Below are 20,387 nucleotides of genomic sequence, written 5' to 3' on the forward strand. Positions count from 1 at the left end.
AGGGAAAACAAGGATATCAAGGTTTAATGACCAGATAGCCTAATTTCAAACTTGATTTTCACCCTTGCATCATATAATAGTCTTTGGTGGTAAGACTGCAGACGATAATGTTGAAACACAATAAGCCTTGATAAAGCTAATTATTGTAAATTTAACTAGAGGTTTAATCAAGAAATTAACAGGATAATTTTTTAGGCATCACCACGTACACCAGTCCATAGGCTGTAATGTTTTTAAGGATATGATCATATAATGGGCATAACTATTGAGTTGTGATTGCCATAAAACTGTTCAGACTACTTTAGAGCATGCACACTATCAGACAGAACATTGTTTGGATTACATGGAGGAATACACATGATTTGGTCAATCATAGTACCCTCTTATCCTCTCACTGCTGGAGATTTGAGGCAGGAAAAGTACTCTTTGCCTACTTCCTCAAAGAAAGAAAGATATATTAACGTCTTTTAAGAGGCCAAAATGGCCTATAAGACCAAACAAGAGATTACATCTCAAGTGTTTTCTCGTCTTTGAGAACAACAAATCAAAAAAAGAAGTAATACTATGTAAATATAAAAGTATATAAGATAAAAAGAGATGAGGGAATCTGGTTTTGTCAGCAAATGTCAGATTCTCAAGTTAGATATATTGTATCTTTTGAATTCGAAAGATCTCTAGCATAGGTCGGTCCAGAATGGAAAGGTCTCCGAAGCGAGGGAAGCACCTGCGATGGCGGGAGATAATGGCTTTTATTTGTTGATAACAAGGGTGTCGAGGTCGTGGTCCATGGGGTTGGGGCCTACATGCACGGCAAATTGCTATTGCCTGATCAATTGTAACTCCTTTGTTATGTCCTGGTCGGGAGCCCATTTGTGTATCCCGTGATTGACTTGTAGCATTAGTAGGAGTGATGGGGCTAAAGAAAGTTGTGATTGTTCTTTGTGGATGAGCTTGTGTGGCTGTATTTTTCAACAACTTTTCCCGATGTCTCTTGAGCTCGAGCAAGAAAAGTCCTAGGCATCTTTGGTCCTCATATTCCATTACCTTGCGTAGTGGGCCAAAGCCTTGTTTAAAGAGGCAATGGTATCTCCCTCTGATTTCATAAAAGACACTACAATGACAAACATAGTGTTCTTCAGATTCCACTCCTTGATGACACAATTGGCAAATTCTCTCTTCTAGAGGTAGTCGTGTATATCTGCCCACCTCAATCTGTAGTTGATGTGATGAGGTTCGCAACTGCCCTATCACACTACGCAGCACCTAGGATAGATGTATGGCCATATAAGGTGGCTTGATGAGGAATCCATTCTCTGATATGTGTAAGAAATGTGTCTTATAGTGAGCCATCTTCGTACCAAGTGGTATTTTGGGGTTGATCCATGTTATCTTGTTTTCCAAGTTAATAATATCAATTCGGATCACTCTATTCTTTTCCACTTTGTTCATATTTAGATGAGGACAGTCCAAGCTATATTGGAACAGGGGTAGTGCATTTATACTCATGCCATGTGACTCGAACCATTGCTGCATTTCAGCATACCAACAATGAATGTCTCCATTTTCAGCTGTTGGATAATTGTCACTGATCGGAACAATGCCTCAGTGATTATAGGTGCTGCTCCTATCTCTGCCTGGATTATATCGTGGGGCACCGATGCTTAGAAATATCAGAAAGAGATATGCACAATCTGTAGCATTTAGAAACCCATATTACAATAGAACTTAAGTGGAAGAGAATACCTGACCGAACTTGAGCATTTGAACATCTATAACACGCTGGTTCAATTCCTCAATCTTGCTCTCCCTAGATTTCCTCTCTTTTACTAAAGCAGTGTGTTCTTTTTTCAGATCTTTCTGAAGTCTTTTGAGTGCACAAGTTTCTGATCCATGCTCTTTAATTGTGTCTTTTAGTTCATCAATAATAGTGTTGCTAAACACAAGTGCTCCAGAAAAGTCTTCTGGTAGCATCCCATCAATCAGATATTCTATCTGCAAAATTTTAAAAAAATGCAGAGGAATTATTCAAATGTCATGCATTTTTAGTTTTACATGGAGAACATCTGTAACACAAAGGGAAGGTCACCTGGTGCATGTAAAGTGTTAAAACAGTTTCAATTTCATTCAAACCATTTTGTTTTTCCTTCTGAAACTCTTTCATCTCTTTCTCAATAGTTCGTAATGCCATTTCCATAGCTTTTCGTTTCTTTACTATACCTTCTTTCTCTCTCTGAAGGGCTGCGTGAAGTAATGACAGTGGATTCAACTGATGAGAGTTGGCTTATTTGTTCTAGGTTCAGTATTAGTGACATTGTGTTGCATCCATAAAAAGAAATATAAGCAGCGTTAAAAATAAAGAAACATATAAATAGTGATAAAGTAGACAGACCATCATGTTGCTTGCTGCTTTCTTGCAGAAGTAAATCTTCAATCATTCTTCGTTCTCGTAATTTGCATACATTTTGATAAAGGTCCTGTTCACAACCTGCTGGGCACGTCTCTACTACCTGTATAGTCACAAACATAAGTCACCTTTTCTTCATAGTAAAGAAAGAACGAAAGAAAGATATATTAACGTCTTTTAAGAGGCCAAAATGGCCTATAAGACCAAATAAGAGATTACATCTTAAGTGTTGTCTCGTCTCTGAGAACAAATCAAAATAAAATAAATATTACACAGTAAATATAAAAGTAAATAGCATGAAAAGAAAAGAAAAGAGGGAATCTGGTTTTTGGCACATGTGACATCCTCAAGTTAGGTATATTGTAGCTTTTGTCTTTGAAAGATCTCTAGCATAGGTAAAGAAAGCAAAATAAAAAATGCAAATTTAATCACCTCATCTTCATCAAAATCATCATCAGAGCCTTTGGAATTGTCTTCATCCATATCTTCAATGAGATCGTCATTTTCTTCATCCTCTGAGTTGCTGGTAAGTTTTATTTTCTTCAGATAAATCTTCATTAAGGCCTCTCTTGCTGGATGGTTCTCTCCAAGCAAACCCTCAAATTCTTGCAAAAGCTTTACAAAAAAGAAGAAGGAATTTTATGCGTGCTCCCTTACTCATGCAAAATCCCTAGAAAACTCTATTCACAAATCCCAGAAAAGACAGTATTTGTTCCCTTAAAGTTCACCTATCCTAAACAATATTTGTTAGGTGATTCAAGAGAAAAACAATCCAGGAAGGTAGGAAAGATTTAGAACTCTAGAGCATGATTTACAGAGAAGGCTTTAATTTATAATTCGTTTTGCATAAATAGCATGATTATTACCTGTTTCTTTTTTTCATTTAGAGCATTTAGTTCCTTTTTCTTAACGTCAAGCAATTTGTCTTGGCGCTCAACTTTTTCCTGTAACACCATATCAATAGTAATAACTGAAGTGTGAGAAAGATGTCTATGTTCCAGAATAAAAAGATTCATCTATCATAATTATGACAATACTAAAAGAATAAAAAGAAGAAACGGAATCAATGTAAATACTTCTTACAGAAATATCTGTTATTTCCTTCATTTTTGCTGCTTGACGGGTCTCCAACACCTCTTCCTTTGGCTGTATGCTTTTCAGCAGCTTCAACTCCTGGAAATACCATAAAAATTGAAAGATCGAACTAACCATTAAGTTTCAAGTGAAAATGAAACATTTTTTGTGGTTGTTACATGATGCTATTAGAGTAATAATCAGGTTTGTGCCAGATTATTGAGCCTGAAATTGCTGCTTTCTGAAAATATTCAGCATGGGGTGATCCAATATGGAAAGGTCAATGAAACAAGGAGGGCTTCACCAATGCCATTTGTAATGATTGCAGATTATTTTCCTATCAGAAGTCACGACAAAGAGAAATATCTTTGGTGGTTGTATATCCACCCTGTCTGCAATGTTTGCTTGTAAAAAAATGTTTCAGTTCACTGCCTAGATGAACTAATGAGAGCTGACTTTACCAAAAAAGCTGTGCCTATGAAGAAGCAAAATATTGGGATTCATTCCACCTCTTCATAGAGAGAGGTATCAGAGAACCCCGGCCCCGATCAAGGAACCACACCTATGGCATTCTTAAGCTGAAAACTTGTAGTTACCAGCATGATTGTGCCTCTCCATATGTCAGTATAGTTTCTCCAACCAAGAAATCATCAGAATATCATGCTAGGCCACACATTTACCAAACTTTATAAAGTGGTGCCTTAAGCAAAACCAACACTTTCACCGAGCTCAAAAGTATAAGAGCCCCCAGGACAAACAGGATTTAGGAGAGCCTTCTCAACCACTGACCACATCGTGGCTTTACGCAGGTTGGTGGACCATTAAGTTTTAGGTTGGTCGCACAAAAGATTTCCATAAGCCTTTGATATGTACAATGGGAACTTCTACAAAAAGTCCATGCGCTAAAAACCTCCTCTTATATGAAGTGGGAAATATATGCACTGTATGATCAAGTAAGGTATCGATGGAGTTGTACTTTCTGTCCTCAAAAAAATCTCTAGGACCATCTCCAGCGTAGGTTGTACTTTCCCAGAATAGAGAGGCTCTGAAGCGAGGGAAGCACTTGCAATGGTGGGAGATTATGTCCATTATTTATTGATGACAAGTGTGGTGAGGTCATGTCCAAATCTATCATAACCCCTTTTGTCCTAGTTGGGATCCCATTTGTGTAGCATGAGTAGGAGTGATGTGGCTAAAGAAAGTTTTGGTTTTTCTTTGTTGATGCACTTGTGTGACTATGTTCTAGCAAGAAATGCCCCATGCACCACTAATTCTCATATTCCATTACCTCGTGTAGTGGGCCAACGCCTTGTTTAAAGAGGCAATAGTATCTCAACCGTATTTCCTAAAAACAGCAGTACAATGACAAACATAGTGTTCTTCGAATTCCTCTCCTTGATGACACAATAGGCAAATTCTTCCATATCTGCCTACCTCAGTAACCCATACAAAGAAATGTTGAAACCAAAAACAATTGTTTTGCGTGAATATCTATCTATCTATCTATCTATCTATCTATCTATCTATCTATATATATATATATATATATTCAGATAATTCGTCAATGTTTACATGCCTGGTACAAATAGATCATCTTCAAATCAGCTCGCTTGATATTTATCTCTAGTTGAAACCTCCTATGTCTCAGTTCTTGTAAAGCACTATCAAAATATTGTATCAGAAGGCCCATTTTTTTCAGCAATTTTGACTTTTCAAATTTGAGTTTGATCTGCATTGCATCATGTTCTTCTTGCTGGAATATGCACCAAGTTAGTTAAACTTTAGTGGATCATGCATGCAGATCTAACTTCATTGTCCATTACCTCCAAACTTGACAAGGGAAACGTTCTTATTGGGGTAGTAACATTTATTCTTGGCATCTTGTCAATGTCTTTTCGTCTGGAGTCATCGATGGATGGGTTAGTGCTTGAAAGTTTAACATTTTCTTCCTGTTTACCTGTTGTAGAGAAACCCCCAAATTCGGTAACCTTTTTATCCTGTAGGTGTAGAAAGAAAGAAAGATATATTAACGTCTTTTAAGAGGCCAAAATGGCCTAGAAGACCAAACAAGAGATTACATCGTAAGTGCTTTCTCTTCTTTGAGAATAACAAAAAAATGTTTCTAACTAAAAAAACAGTAAATAAGATAAAAGGTGACTAAAGAATCTTCTTCTCAGTACATGTAAGATTCTCAAGTCAGATATATTGTAATTTTTGTCTTCGAAAGAACTCTAGCAGAGGTCGATCCAAAATGGAGAGGTCTCCGAAAGTCAGGGAAGCACTGCTGATGGCTAAAGATAATGGCCTTTATCTATCGATGTCAAGGGTAGTGAGATCATAGTCCATGAGGCCAGGGCCTACAAGCACGAAAAATTGCTATTGCCCGATCTATTGTGACCCCTTGTTATGTCTTGGCAGGAAGCCCATTTGTGTAGCCCAAAGCACCGTCTGTGATTGTTCTTTGTTGATGAGCTTGTGTGGCTGTTTTGTTGTTCTTCAACAACTTTTCCATGTGTCTCTTGACTTCTCGCAAGAAAAGAATCAAGCACCGTCTCTCAATGATAGATGTAGCAATGAACAAAAAAGCAAGAGAGGATAGAAGATAAAAAGGGAAATATTTTAGAGAGAACGAGATTGAAAGGAATGGGAGTTATTAAGGAGAGGGTCTTCCCAGTCGAGTGAAATCGATCGATATCACTCTCGCGCTAGCTGCTACAAAAAAACAGACTGTTTCGTTGAACAATTCTTTCAGAAGGGATGACGATGCTACGCTCCGCATTGCGCAAGGCGGTGTGATTATAACTACGTTATGAAGAATAAAAGGGAACCCTTAAGTTATTCGAGGAGTTGAGTGGGTCATATTCCATTACCTTGCATAGTGGGCCAAACCCTTGCTTAAAGAGGCAATTGTATCTCCCTTTTATTTCATGGAAAACACTTTTAAGAGGCCAAAAATAACCTATAAGACGAATTAAGAGACTACATCCTAAAATGCTATCTCCTCTTTGTGAACAACAAACTAAAATAAATTCAAGTAAAAAAGTGAATAAAAATAAAAGTGACTAAAGAATCCCATTGTCTATACATGTAAGATTCTCAACTTAGATAGGCGTGTGTTGCATAAAGGTCTTCCGCAGCAGTCAGTGTATATTTACCTCCCTTGATCTCCAACTGATTTTAAAAGGTTCACAGCTGCCCTATCACACTATGTAGAGTATGGGATAGATGTATATCCACATAAGAGGGCCTGATGATGAATTCATACATTGTCATGTAAAAAGAGTGCCTTATATTGGGCCATTTTCTACCAAGTTATATTGTGGGGCCGATCCATGTTCTTCCATTATCCAATTTTATCATATGCGTGCTCAGTTTTCTGCTTCTCTACCTTCTTTTACATTTCCTCTTTCAAGGCTCGTTTAATATCATCTCTGATATGATTGACCACCTGCCTAATGAAATGGTGTAAGAGATCCCCCTTTCCTCTTTTCAGCATCTAATGGCACGTGAATTTTGGGTGACTCATGCGCCCTTCAGAACTACCTAGCAAGCCCCCATCCCGTCTTTTTTTTTCTACAGTATCCTCTTGGGGTTCTCCATTGATCTAGCCCATCTTCATGTGTGTTTAACGCCATATCTTCATTTGTTGTAGCAAAATCGTTAATATATAGAAGCAGAAATTATGGAATCTAAATGACCACGCAGAAAAGGGTCAGTGAAAGAGGATAAAAGTAAGGCCACAACCAGATCAGAGTCAATTATGGAAGCTTCTGAGAAATACAAGTGTCATAGTACAGCCAAAGTAAATTGCTGCTTAGTTCTGGAAATGATATATTTTCTTATTTTAACGATCCACAGAGACTGTAGATGCTGGATAGAGAGAAGTGTTTCACACCTAAGTAGAATTTCTTATTGTAATGAATCCTCATAGTCCGTAGATGCGGGAAAGAAAGGAGTGTTTCACACCTAAGTAGATTTTCTTATTGTAATGAATCCACAGCCACACACTATCGGAAGTACAAAAATTTATAATGATGCTTACCTTTTGTGTTTCCTCTATCTTCTTAATCTTTTTGCAATGTTCTTCTATATCCTGTATAAGCCACATTGCATAGAAGCATACATTAATCCATGCCACACCTAGTTGTCTCAATTCTCAATGCTGATAAACTTGAACATTCTCAAAAAAACCTTATCAGTAACAAGTTCTCGCTCCTCTGGTGACTCATCCTTGAATGAGGGTGGAAAATATAGAATATCATCTTTAATCCTAGTACAAAAGAACGTATAGATTATTAATATGCTAATAATGGAACTTACACAATTTAGGATAACTTTATCTGTTTTATAGTTCACAAATATTCTTTAATGCTTTCTACAATAAAACATATAATTTCCTCTGCTTCAAAGCTGTAAATACACGAAGTACACATAACTCAAACTTTCCCAATCCTTTAAGATTAGAGATTAATCAGCAGCATCACAGCACTGTACATGTAGAACTCTGATCAACTGTCGTAAATATCCAGCTCTGACGTTGTATCCAAAAGATTGTATGGGCATGAAACAAGATTGTGCGAAAAGATTTAATATATTACCCCGGATCTGAAGAAAACAAAGTGATGGCTATACTATATTGAAAAGGTATATATTCACACTCAAGTTGCCTGGAAGAAACCAGGGTCAGCTTGTATCACATTATGATCCCCAAGAGTGGGATGCGCATCCAAGATAGTCTATGACTGGGGAATGCGAGGACCATAGGTTTGAAGCTTACAGGCTCAAAACCTACTGGGAAGGTCTGCATTAAAAAGTGGCCTGCCCACTATATATTATTACCATAAGGATATGTAACATAACATTGTTGTCCTTGTTTTCTTTTAATTTAAGGTTATGAACTTCCATACAGCAATACCGCAGCATCGCAGTTCTGCAAACCAATGGGGAATCGAGCCATTGGTTATGAATGTGGAACATGTGACTGATGGCAGTGGACAGCAAGGGAGGCCATATGGAATGACATTGGATGAAGGTTTTATCACTACAGTAGAGTGTGAAACCTTATAAGATATGTGGGTGTCAGCCGAGGACGTAAAGACATGGAGACTTTGCAACATGTAGATGCAACCTGAGTCCTATGGAAGATACCATTGCCAAGGATAGCTTCAGCCCATTCATGAAGACGATAGAATTTATAGATTGTAGATGCTTAGAACTCTTCCTCATGAACAACATAGTGCAGCTTCTCTAAATCCACCATACAAAACTCTTCCTCATGAATCGCAACCATGGAGCAGAAAAAAAGCCAACAAGTACAGAGAATATGCCAACTAAACACAGTTATGGGCCCAGATAAGAAGAGAATCCATCATGGGGAATGGTGGAGAGCGTGAGAGGCACATGAACCACACCCCCGAGAGCACAATCACTACCATCACGTCAATAACAGCAAACATGGGAGATACTCTCTCGATATGGATGCTAGGAGACAAAGACAATTTCCAGACATCATACACGAGATGCCAAGATTTATTTATGGTATGATTTATTTATGAATCAGGTTACAAGGTGCAAGCCTAGCTTAGTCTCCGTGGATATATTTTATCGTGTTTGTTTCTTGTGTGATTTAACACCATGTATTATTTAGCTGCTTTTTAGAATGCTTTCTTTCTAAAACCTAGCTAATAGATTTTGTTTATGAAGGAAAAATTACTTCAAGATTATATTGATCTGTTGTATCCTAGTATTTGTTTCACGTATTTGCCTACAAATTTTCCTCTTTATCTCTCTCAAGACCAGAAAATCTCTGTTAAATTTCATTTTCTCTTTGAAAATTCCTTCTTTAAGAAGAAGCATTTCTTTTCTTTTCTTCTTTGCATTAGTTTGCTGCTCTTTCGGTGGCACATGAGTAAGATCTGATTTAAGTTTGTAATCCCCCATGTTGTTTTCTGCATAACGTATTGCTGCAACGTCATGCTCATTTTCAAAATTCTGCATACAGATCAATACATTGCTCCTGTAAATTAAGAAATTTGAATGTACAGTGTTCAGAATTCTGATGTACTTGCAATAGCTCTGCGAAAAGATGATACCGTAGAATTTTCTAGCTTCACAAATTCATCATAATCTGCGATCATTTTTTTTAACTTAACACGTCTCATATCTTGCAATGCTGCTGAATCATGAGCTTGACTGTGTTTCTCCTCAATCTCATCCCGATCAGTTGTAGCTAAATTCTAGAAAAAAGAAGAGCAAGGATCCATTATACATCTAATTTTCTCATTGCAATTGCAAATTTTGGGATCATTGATTTCATGAGAAACCTAATTGAGAAACAAAGGCTCTGCCATCCTTACGATTCTCTGGTAGAAATTTTACAAACTTCAGTTTGAAATGGTCTATGCTTCTTATGGAATGCAACAATTCAACAATTTTTTATCCAGAAGGATGTAAAAGACTTTTTTCCTTAATTGTAACAGCTCTAAATTTAGAAGCTCCAGTTTCAAAATGTAACATACATTTTATAAATGGGGACAATCTGCTGCAAATCTTCTATAGTGTTGAGTTTTCCACAATGAAAAATTGCAAATTACGTTAAGATTTAAAATTAGAAATGTATTTAATAAACATAAGTGGGATCCTAACGAGATCAACCTCATCTCCTGATGTTTCTGGAGCGTCTTTGAGAAGTGTCAAGACAGAGACCCTTGGAACTAGTGGCCGTTCTTTATGTGCATTGGCCTCAGCAATCGCCACCTTTTTGGAAACACAGGCACAAACTTAAATAAACACTTCCCAGACATATACCCTAATTTCAAAAAATTATCCATATCCAAAATATTATATTACCTGTAATTCTTCACCAATCTTCATAGTTCGGAAAGTGGCAACAGTTGTGCCAGTATGAAAAGAATGAAGGACTATATGCTCAACCTACATTCAGAGACTTCCATAAGTAAAACCACATGCCAATGGAAAACAAGACAGTAAGCTTTACTAGAAATAACTGAAAAATGAGATAAGGGTACACTCGTTCCAACAACATGCATGAGAGAACAAGGGAACCTTAATTGATGCATAAATCAATGTAAATATACTTAACACAAACATTACCATTGAATTTGAATACTAACATTATGTACATAGTCGATTGATATAGCTGACATATAAGGATGGAAAAAAAACAATGAAAATAAAGACATAGATTCTAAGCTCATAACTCTTCTACATGTCTGCTATAATTTTCTAATAATGTATTTCACTTAAGATGTAATCTCTTGTCTGGTCTTATAGGCCCTTTTGGCATCTTAAAAGGCATTAATATATCTTTCTTTCCTTCTTTTCCCAAAAACCTGTGGAGGTCTTCAAGATGCTGCACTATCAAATCTCACACGAGTTCATCAACAAAGAAAAAACACAACTTTCTTTAGCCCCATCACTCCTACTCATTCTACAAGTTAATCAAGGACCCAAGACATTGCAAAGGCGTTACAATAAATCGGCCAATAGAAATTTTTTGTGCATGTAGGCGCTGGTCCATGGACCATTGTCTCACCACCCTTGTCCTAGACAGATGACGGTCATTATCTCCCACCATCGCAAGTGCTTCCCACGCTTTGGACACCTCTCATTCTGGATCAACCTATGCTAAAGATATTTTGAAGAAAAAGAATTTCAATATATCTAACTTGAGAATCTTACATGTATAGATGATGGGATTCTTTAGTCATGTCTTATCCAACATGTGAAAAGGATGCACAAGGATGTTATGCTCATCCTAGAAAACGATCATGGTTGAGAATACCATAAGTTCATTGTGGATTGTTGTTCCCAAAGAAAAGATAACATTTTAATATGTAATTTCTTGTTTGGTCTTATAGGTCATTTTGTTGCCCAGAGAACCACATCATAAGACAAGAGCAATAAGGTAACTTGTTGCATAAGTTTTGGAGCATCTAATCCTTGTCTTGCAACCGTATTCACCATTTCTTCCAATTTATCAATACATAAACCGACGAGTGTAGGTGATAGTGGACATCCTTCTTTAACCCCCATGTTGCTTAAAAAGTATTCTGAGAATCCATTCTCAGTTTTTAGTTGGCATCTAACTTGCTAATATAAACTTGCAATAGCAACTCGATACTCTAATGGCATGCCAATTTCCACCATTTGATTCCAAAGTTCACTTTGTGGTACTATGTCAAAAGATTTTCTTAAAATCAACAAAACAATAGTAGCGTGTTCTTCCCTGTAGCCAACTTTCTTGCATAATTACTCTTAATATAACCAAACGATCCACATTGGAGTGTTTTGGTCTAAAACCCGATTCCCCAAGCATTCGTTTGTTTCTACTTTCCTTATCTTTTGCTCCATAAGAGTGTTATACAATCCAGCAATGGTTTGATATTGTGATATTTTGGCATGCAAATCACAGTGATTTTGTGATAATTTGATACTAGATTCTTAACAATAGTTTGATTTTGTGATAATTTGATATAGAAATCATCCTGATTTTGTGATAATTTGATATAGAAATAGTCCTGATTTTGTGATATGAATCTTGATTTTAATCTCCTACTTTGAAATTTGGCTTAATCCAATTAATAAGATAATCATTCGGCAAACCTTCTTTAATAGCTTGATCTTAATGGTCATTATTCAATGACAAGTATATGGTATTGTCCATTTTAAGAGCTCACTTGTAGCTATATTTTCTGATCCCTTATTAATGTCCTCAATATCAATGCATGGATTTACGAGATGTTCCAATGCTCTCAACCATAGGAGCCACTCCCTCATGCATATATAGCCTTTGTACATATTCTAGCATCTCATCATTTGTAAATTCACTTTTGATATATTCCTTTTTACCCTTGAGTTGTCTTCGTGCTAGTTTTGATTGGCACTTAAACAACATTTTCTTTTTCCTTTCTTCCATTTGGAAGTATCATCTTTTTTAATCGTCACTAACTTTCGATATTGGTGTGAAGATAGGTCTTACTTTCCTCATCAAACCAAGAATTACATGGGAAACTGGATCTTTAACATCCACCAACACACATTTGAAAGCATTGATATCCTACCTTAAGGATGTAACCTTTCAAATGTTTCCAATTTTCTTTGATATCATTGTCTAGAGAGACCTTTGACAAATGGTTCTCGACTTTTGTTGCATATTTCCTAGCTTTGTTTTAACAAGGTCGAAAAAAGTATCTTCTTTCCTCATTCACTCCACTACATTTGGAGTGAAAAAGTGTAAGGTCCAAGTACACAAGCTTACGAGATGAGTCAGGAAATAGAGGACCAATCTTAAATGCATTCACATGGATAGACTGCATGCCTTCATTATTATATAATCTGCCACACTTCCTCTACCTGAGGCTGGTAAACATGTGTGTATATTTGTCAAAGGAAAAACATGTACACCAAGCATATGTATCAGAATCTTTCCATAATCCATCACAACACAATCCTTTGAATCATGTAATAGACAAGGACCCACTAAATTTTCTTCTAATATCTCCACATTTTGGTATTTTCCAACTCTAGCATCAAAATCTCCCATAGTCAACACTATACTAAGATTCTAAAAAAAAGTATATCTTAACATAAGTTTGTGGAAGGATCATCGCGTTCCAACCCAAATCTACTATATTAATTTCACCTTTTTTGAGGAATGTAGCATGTGGCTAAGTAGAGCTTATATTTGCCCAAAGTAATTTTTATTTATTGGCATAGCTTATAATCATCATACTTAAATACTCCTATATAATTATCTAAGCTTTCATGGTAAATACATGATATCCTTGCATGTCCAATATTCCTTTTGTGATGAGGCCATATCAGTTTTTTCTGCCACTCTATTTAATCTCTCTCTCCATCTAAGTGGTTGTGCTTCCCTCACTCACTAAGGGGAGAAGAACATCCTGTAATCTTCAACCAATTCTGCGCTTCAATGTAATTACCAGGTTTTTATAAAGTAACCATCCATTTTAGGTATGCATTTTACCTCACAAATTTGATAGACTTATCCCAAAAATAAGTCCATCATGTTTATCTTTAGATACACCCTACGACTATCTAAAATGATAGCTCTTTTGCGTTCATCTAGGAGATGTAAAGTTTCATCATTCCAATTAAGCTCGCAGCAATACCTAGTATCTTAGGCAAATGTATTAATTTACTTATTTATATAACAATTTTGACATTATCAGATTATCTCTCTTTCAATCTCATAAGCCTTTTTGGCCTCTTTAAGAAACATCAAGATATCTTTCTTTCCTTTCATTATAGACATTGCAGATATTGAGAGTGATTGATTAGGTGTCTATCATTTTCAATCCCAAGATTTCAAAAACGGAAATGCAGTATTGGGAAAAAGCTTCTGAAAACTGGTATATTCACTACTGTATCATTTTGTGCAAAAATTGAATTAACAAAACCATTGAAATCATACCTCCAATGGATCTAAGAATTTTCTCCTCAACTTAGAAAGCGCTATAGACTTTTTTTCACTCTCCCATTGTAGTTCTTGTTTGACTTCAGTGATTTTGGCCTGAATCTCATCCTCAATCATGCTTAAAGATAATAAGGGTCATATAATCAACAATGGTTTCTATATTAGCCAAAAACATAAAATTTCAACATAGTCCGCTTATCCATATCTGATACAGTGCATGATCTAGTGTTGCTAGTGATCAACGTAGTGTATTTTATTCAATTCAAGAACATGTGACTTACACAGGTTAATAAAAAGTATTAAACTTTTATAATTGGATACCTCCTAAGGCTAGGATCAATTTCAAAGTCTTCCAATGGCAGTCTTTCATTTGACTCATGTTCCCTATTTTCCTTCATGAGTTCAGCTAGATCTTTCTGGATCAGGACCACTCTCTTTTTCAACTTGTCTTTTTTTTGCAAAGCCATCTTTAACTTGTTTTCTTGCTCGGTCTTCTGTTTATCTTCCTCAATGCTGTAAACACCTGTACCTATATCTTTTGCTTCAACCTCCCTTACTCCCATATCTGTACTGCACATATGTCATCACAAGTGCAAAGAGAAGGAATTACATACCTTAACCAAATTATGCTTGGAAAATGATATCGAATGGGTATGGTCTATTTTTTCTAGATTTGAATGTCTAACCACAAAATAAACATAAATTCAAAAAGTTAACCACTGTTAATAAATGAAAACTACTGACATACAATTCTGCCAAAATAATCTTCACTGCTTGCAAACCATTCCAAGATTTTTCATTCCACTATATGAAGAATCTTGGCACTACATCAGAAAAAGTGTAATTCATGGGGAGGGAGAGAGTCAGAGCCAGTTTACTCCACGATTGAGGTGAAATAAGGATATACATTTTCTCCAACCCTTTTAGGACTGCCACCTAGGTATCTGATGAAGCTTGGCAAAACCAAAATCATGATCTTTATCTTTAATATTATTGTATAGTGAATCAATAGAGCATATATATCTTTGGAATAGTGTTTATTATAACCACCTTTTTACGTTACGGTTGAAGAGGCCAAACAAATTAGATGGTATATACACCTAAGTAATAAATAGATCTGACCATGGTGAGTGTTATGAAATCAATTTCATGAGTCTATACTAGAGCTCGAATTGGAGTGTCAGCGTTTCAAGGCCCAAGGATAGACTCACCTTGACTATACTCAAGTTGGAGGGGAAAATTAATCTAGACTGTATGTACATTCATACAAGCAAAAGCCAGATATGGTGTTATTGAGTTATTGTGATGACTCTATATTAGAACTCAAACTAGAGACTGTCTAGCATTTCGAGACCAGAAAGGATTTCAATTACATGGGCCAACTATCACTGGGTCATGAGTGCTACATGTTGGCTTGAGACACATAGGGTATCATAACAGAGATGAATTCACATTTACAAAATATAGCATATCGCAGGTAAGAAAGAAAGAAAGAAAGATATATTAACGTCTTTTAAGAGGCCAAAATGGCCTATAAGACCAAATAAGAGATTACATCTTAAGTGTTGTCTCGTCTTTGAGAACAAATCAAAATAAAATAAATATTACACAGTAAATATAAAAGTAAATAAGATGAAAAGAAAAGAAACGAGGGAATCTGGTTTTTGGCACATGTGAGATTCTCAAGTTAGGTATATTGTAGCTTTTGTCAAAGATGATAACTACCTGATCTAAAATCATCCTGAATCGGCAAGTTGAATGGGAGTTTCTCAAATTTAAGTTGGTGGATATAAAAACTCCCATCATGTGCGGCACTCGCCTGTCAACAATGCTCCAATAGAGTGCGTAAACTTTCAGAACAGATCATCAAATACTTATGTCAACTGTTTGTGTAAAATAACTCACCAAATACTGGTGATCAAAACTAATCATTGCTCCACTTACAGCACCATTAATGCCATCATGTACTCGACCCTGTAACCAGCCTCCATATGGCATTCACAACTCATGAGTAAACCATCAAGAGAATAATCTCACAACTTAAATTCACTCCCTTAAGCTTGAGGTTTTTGGTTCCAAGCATGTATCCCATTTTGAAGTTATGAGTAAAAGATCGAAATTAACCTCCCAAAACACATGATGCTGCAATATTGACAATTGTCCAGGTGTAGGAGCTGTTTGGATTCGAATAATTCCATCATCATGACCTGAAATTATGTACTGATGAGACTCTGAGTACCTGCAGCACCAATACACAATGACATCCTATAACCATACTCTTTTCTCAATTCCAAAAAATATTTCTTAAAATCCAACTAAGAAAGTAAAAGAATATTGTAAACAATAGATCTGAGATGTACAAAATAACATTCACCAGAGGGATTATTCAGGACATTAAACGAGTTAATGCAGATGCTGAGAGCTCCACTACCACAGTAGAATTTCCAGAATGGATGCCAATTAGTGTCCTTATTAGATATAAAAAACAATGGGAAGTAGACCCAGACAGATGTAACAACGATGCAGCTTCTAAAATCTGGATCTTGGAGGATACATGCCTGAAGAACATGACGTGGGATCCAGCAGAACTAGGATGGACAACTCCAAAAGGTAATATTCAGTTTTTCCGTTATTCGTCTAAGCTTGGCCACAGTATTCTACAGCGCAAGAACTTGGAGCAAGAGGGCCTTTCTAGAAAGTGGATCAAGGAAGACTTGGATTATGATTTCCTAAATCAATACTGGAAACAATTATGGGCCACTAAGATTGCTGAAAAGATAAAAACTTTCTTATGGCTATGTTGCCACAGATCTCTTCCAGTAGGCGCTTGGCTGCAGAAAAGTGGAATTGATGGGAACTGCAGGTTGTGCTCTTCAGGACTCGAATCTCTAGAGCATTGCTTATAGGAATGCTCTCATGCACAGGAAGTTTGGTTGAAAAGTGATGAGAATACTAATGAAGAGCAGGCTGGAAGGTTGTACGGTTTGGTTCGGTTTGAGAGTGTCAAAACCGAACCAATTTGAAACCGAATCATTTAAAATTTTTGAAACTTGAACCGAACCAAACTGAACCACGAAACCATTTGAACCAAATTTTTAAAAAATCCAAACCGTTAAAACCGCAGTTTCGTGGTTCAGTTCAGTTTTCAACTTTGTCAAAATTCAAATTTTAAAAAATTTCATTATTTTAAATTTTAAATTTTCAAAATATTAAATATTTTCCTAAAATGTGATAATTTAATTTTTAAAAATTAAACTTTAAAAACCATTAAACCGTTTAAACAGCGGTTTCGAACTGTTGAAACTGAACCAAAATCGAACTGTTAAAAAAAACTTGAACCTGAACCAAACTGTTTAAACCATCAAGCTGTTAAGCATGGTTGCCTACTGTTACTGGAAAGCTCCATAACTTTGGGATTTGCAATATGGTGGAGATTGGAGAAGAAAGCTTGGATATCAGGAGACCTAGGTGGGCTGAAGGCATTTCGTGTGCAAAGAAATAAATGCACTGTAGAACCATCAAGGAATAATTTGGTGTTCGAATAGGCTGAGTGACATCTGGCCCACCATAGCCTCTATCATGCTATGGAACATTTGGAAATCTAGATGCAAAGTAGGTCTCACAGGAGAAGAAAGTTGACCAAAAGAGACAATCACTGCTCTATGGTATGATCTGATTACGAATATACGAGCTCAATATGAAGAGTTGGAAGGAACTTCAGACACAGTGGAAGCTGCGAGACTTTCCTTTCAACAATCATGGTTAGATTCGCCCTTGGTGGATTATGTAGATGGCTTGCCAAAGTGGTGTTACACCACGTCAAAATGGTTATTTCCACCTTGGCAGCCCAACCAGGAAGGTACATGGTATTTTTCTGAAATTTTACATACTGCAAGATGATAAACACATACTGGGGTAGTGTGGTTGAATGTCTATCATGACATTTCTGGTGTACATATTGGTGTAAAGACACTCTACCTAACTAATGGGAAGTATCTTTTTTTTTTGTAACTACTCTAGGTTATGTAACTGACGTAGATTCAATCAAATAAGTTTACTGCACATAAAGATTGACTATTTGTTGCCATATCTCTTTTTGTGCAGTTAAATCTCGTTTTATAGTTCCTTTAGGGAGGATAGTCTATTCTATTATAAACTCTTCAAATATCATGCAGTAAAGAACCTCACAGGCTGATATAAGTGTACATATTTTTAAAAGAATAACATATTAATCTTCAATTTATATAGATTATAACTCACCTAAGACATCTTATAGGCGTAGAATGCCACCTTGCAACACCCATTACCTCCTTCATATCAATGTGGCATTCAAATATATATCCTGCTGCATTGCCCTGCATCACAAGTTCTATGAGTTTCTCGTTATTATGTGTAGAATCTATATAATGCTCCACTAATGACATGTACACGTTACCTCCAAGGCTATGTAAAATGTGTTGAGGACACTATTTGTGTAAAGCAGTGCACAGACTGCTAAAACAGAGTTTTTATCCTGTTGGGCATTCTGCCCACCTGAAGGCAGAGCTTCTACAGAATCAGATTGCTTTGTAGAGTAGACAGCATCTTTACTGGCAGTAGGATCCTTGGTTGATCCTATTGACGTTTCTTTCTGGTTTTCTTCACAAACATCTCTAGACTGGATGTCTGTTTTCAGCTCTTCTTTACTTTTGTTAATCTCTTCTGTTTGTACAGTTTCACTAATGTCACTTTTTGGTTTATTGGTTTCCTCCTGGATTGGAGAATTTTGCACTGCCATTTCTTGATCAGCTTTCAAAGATTTGTCTTCCTATGGCCGAACATTCTCATCATTAAAACCAAGTGAAAATATGTTTATTTACTTCTACAAAGATAAAAGTGGAGAACGATTATCTCTACATGAGATTCTGTATTGCTTGACACATTTTGAGGAATCTCTGGCAAAATAAATGTGTATAACTTTGAAGGAAGATTCAGCTCGAAAGTGAATTTTGTGTCTGTATCATATCCTATACCACCAAATTCATTGTTTTGTCAGGATGTCTATGTACTCACAAAGCACAAAAACTTTATAACGCATAACATCAATTAGAAAACATACAAAATTAGCTATGAGAAACTCTTTAATATTCTTGCCATTTCATTAGTACCAGGGCGTGGGACTTCAAGAACTTCTCCATTACTGCAACCAATAAGCAAATTTGCACCACTTGGTGACCAATCAATACACGTCACTGGTCCTGAGGCTTTGATGTATCTATACAGTAATATAAATTGCAAAGTTATATCAAGGTTTCTAACAATAACAATATTCCGGATAGTGAGTATCAGTGGCTTAAGGCAGAATGAAGAAAGAAACAAAGATATAGTAATGTCTTTTAAGAGGCCAAAATATAATGGCCTATAAGACCAAACAAGAAATTACATCTTAAATGTTGTCTCATCTTTGAGAACAAGAAATGAGAATAAATGTTACTAAGTAATTAAGCAAATAAAATAAAAAGTGACTAAAGAATCTTCTTATCAATACATGTAAGATTCTAAAGTCTAAATTGTAGTTTTTGACTTCAAAGGATCTCTCTTATATGTCTACCCAGAAAGGAAAGATCTCCAAAGCGAGGGAAGCACCTGTCAGCGCAGAAGATAATGGCCTTTACATGTCGATGCCAAGGGTGGTGAAACCATGCTTCATGAGGCCAAGTCCAACGTGCACGGAAAATTACTAGTCTGATCTATTGTAACCCCTTTGTTATGACCTAGTGGATAGCCTATTTGTGTAGCCATTGATTGACATGTAGCATGAGTAGGAGTGATGGGGCTAAAGAAAGTTGCAATTGTTCTTTGTTAATGTGTTTTTGTGGTTGTATTGTCGTCCAACACTTTTTACCTGTGTCTTTTGAGTTCTAGCAAGAAAAGCCCCAAGCACTGTCTATCCTCATATTCCATTACCTTGTGTAGTGGGTCAAAACCTTGCTTAACGAAGCACTAGTATCACCCTCTTATTTCATAAAAAACACCATATGACAAACATAGTGCTCTTCAGCTTCCACTTCCTCATGACACAATTTAAATTCTAGAAGTATTTGTGCATATCTGCCTACCTCATCTAATTGATGTGAGAAGTTTGCAGCTGCCCTATCAGACTGCATAGCGCATAAGGTAGATGTATACACATAAGATGTCCTGATTAATCCATCCTCCATAAGGTAGTGTCTTATAGTGGGCCATCTTCGTACCGAGTGATATTTTGGGGCTGATCCATGTTATCTTGTTTTCCATGTTAATAATATCAGTTTGGACCACTCTATTCTTTTCCACTTTGGTCATGTTTAGATGGGGACCATCCAAGCTATATTGGAATGGAGGTAATGCATTTACCCTTATGCCATGTGGCTTGAAACATTGTTTTATTTCATGTTCAGCATGTTGTTTTGATGGCATAAAGTGCCAACC

General features: G+C 36.4%; 1 protein-coding gene and 1 pseudogene across 2 annotated transcripts in view; both read right to left on the bottom strand.

Annotated features, from left to right (window-relative positions):
• Nucleotides 1–20,387, bottom strand: part of LOC147866800 (cilia- and flagella-associated protein 44-like) — a 33,391-nt gene that overhangs the window by 1,209 nt on the left and 11,795 nt on the right. Inside the window, exons 13-35 of the mRNA XM_087317287.1 lie at nucleotides 19,085–19,191; nucleotides 18,834–18,943; nucleotides 18,373–18,744; nucleotides 18,198–18,292; nucleotides 16,062–16,176; nucleotides 15,843–15,911; nucleotides 15,663–15,756; nucleotides 14,259–14,502; nucleotides 13,935–14,055; nucleotides 10,328–10,411; nucleotides 10,133–10,234; nucleotides 9,571–9,714; nucleotides 9,192–9,469; nucleotides 7,670–7,748; nucleotides 7,521–7,571; nucleotides 5,302–5,475; nucleotides 5,055–5,231; nucleotides 3,488–3,577; nucleotides 3,271–3,348; nucleotides 2,837–3,019; nucleotides 2,390–2,507; nucleotides 2,087–2,238; nucleotides 1,744–1,992 (exon numbers count right to left, since the gene is read on the bottom strand). Of these exons, the coding sequence (XP_087173413.1) occupies nucleotides 1,744–1,992; nucleotides 2,087–2,238; nucleotides 2,390–2,507; nucleotides 2,837–3,019; nucleotides 3,271–3,348; nucleotides 3,488–3,577; nucleotides 5,055–5,231; nucleotides 5,302–5,475; nucleotides 7,521–7,571; nucleotides 7,670–7,748; nucleotides 9,192–9,469; nucleotides 9,571–9,714; nucleotides 10,133–10,234; nucleotides 10,328–10,411; nucleotides 13,935–14,055; nucleotides 14,259–14,502; nucleotides 15,663–15,756; nucleotides 15,843–15,911; nucleotides 16,062–16,176; nucleotides 18,198–18,292; nucleotides 18,373–18,744; nucleotides 18,834–18,943; nucleotides 19,085–19,191 (3,286 nt within the window). The remainder of the gene's footprint in view (nucleotides 1–1,743; nucleotides 1,993–2,086; nucleotides 2,239–2,389; nucleotides 2,508–2,836; nucleotides 3,020–3,270; nucleotides 3,349–3,487; nucleotides 3,578–5,054; nucleotides 5,232–5,301; nucleotides 5,476–7,520; nucleotides 7,572–7,669; nucleotides 7,749–9,191; nucleotides 9,470–9,570; nucleotides 9,715–10,132; nucleotides 10,235–10,327; nucleotides 10,412–13,934; nucleotides 14,056–14,258; nucleotides 14,503–15,662; nucleotides 15,757–15,842; nucleotides 15,912–16,061; nucleotides 16,177–18,197; nucleotides 18,293–18,372; nucleotides 18,745–18,833; nucleotides 18,944–19,084; nucleotides 19,192–20,387) is intronic.
• LOC147866801 (uncharacterized) lies at nucleotides 625–20,302 on the bottom strand (annotated as a pseudogene). The gene is made up of 2 exons (XR_015529522.1): nucleotides 20,238–20,302; nucleotides 625–1,568 (listed from the first exon to the last, which is right to left on the bottom strand). The product of XR_015529522.1 is annotated as an uncharacterized LOC147866801 (transcript).

This window comes from Azolla caroliniana, unplaced genomic scaffold (genome assembly GCF_043228905.1).
Source record: "Azolla caroliniana isolate FFs.n. ecotype wild unplaced genomic scaffold, voAzoCaro1.0.p SCAF_3, whole genome shotgun sequence".
Taxonomy (NCBI): domain Eukaryota; kingdom Viridiplantae; phylum Streptophyta; class Polypodiopsida; order Salviniales; family Salviniaceae; genus Azolla; species Azolla caroliniana.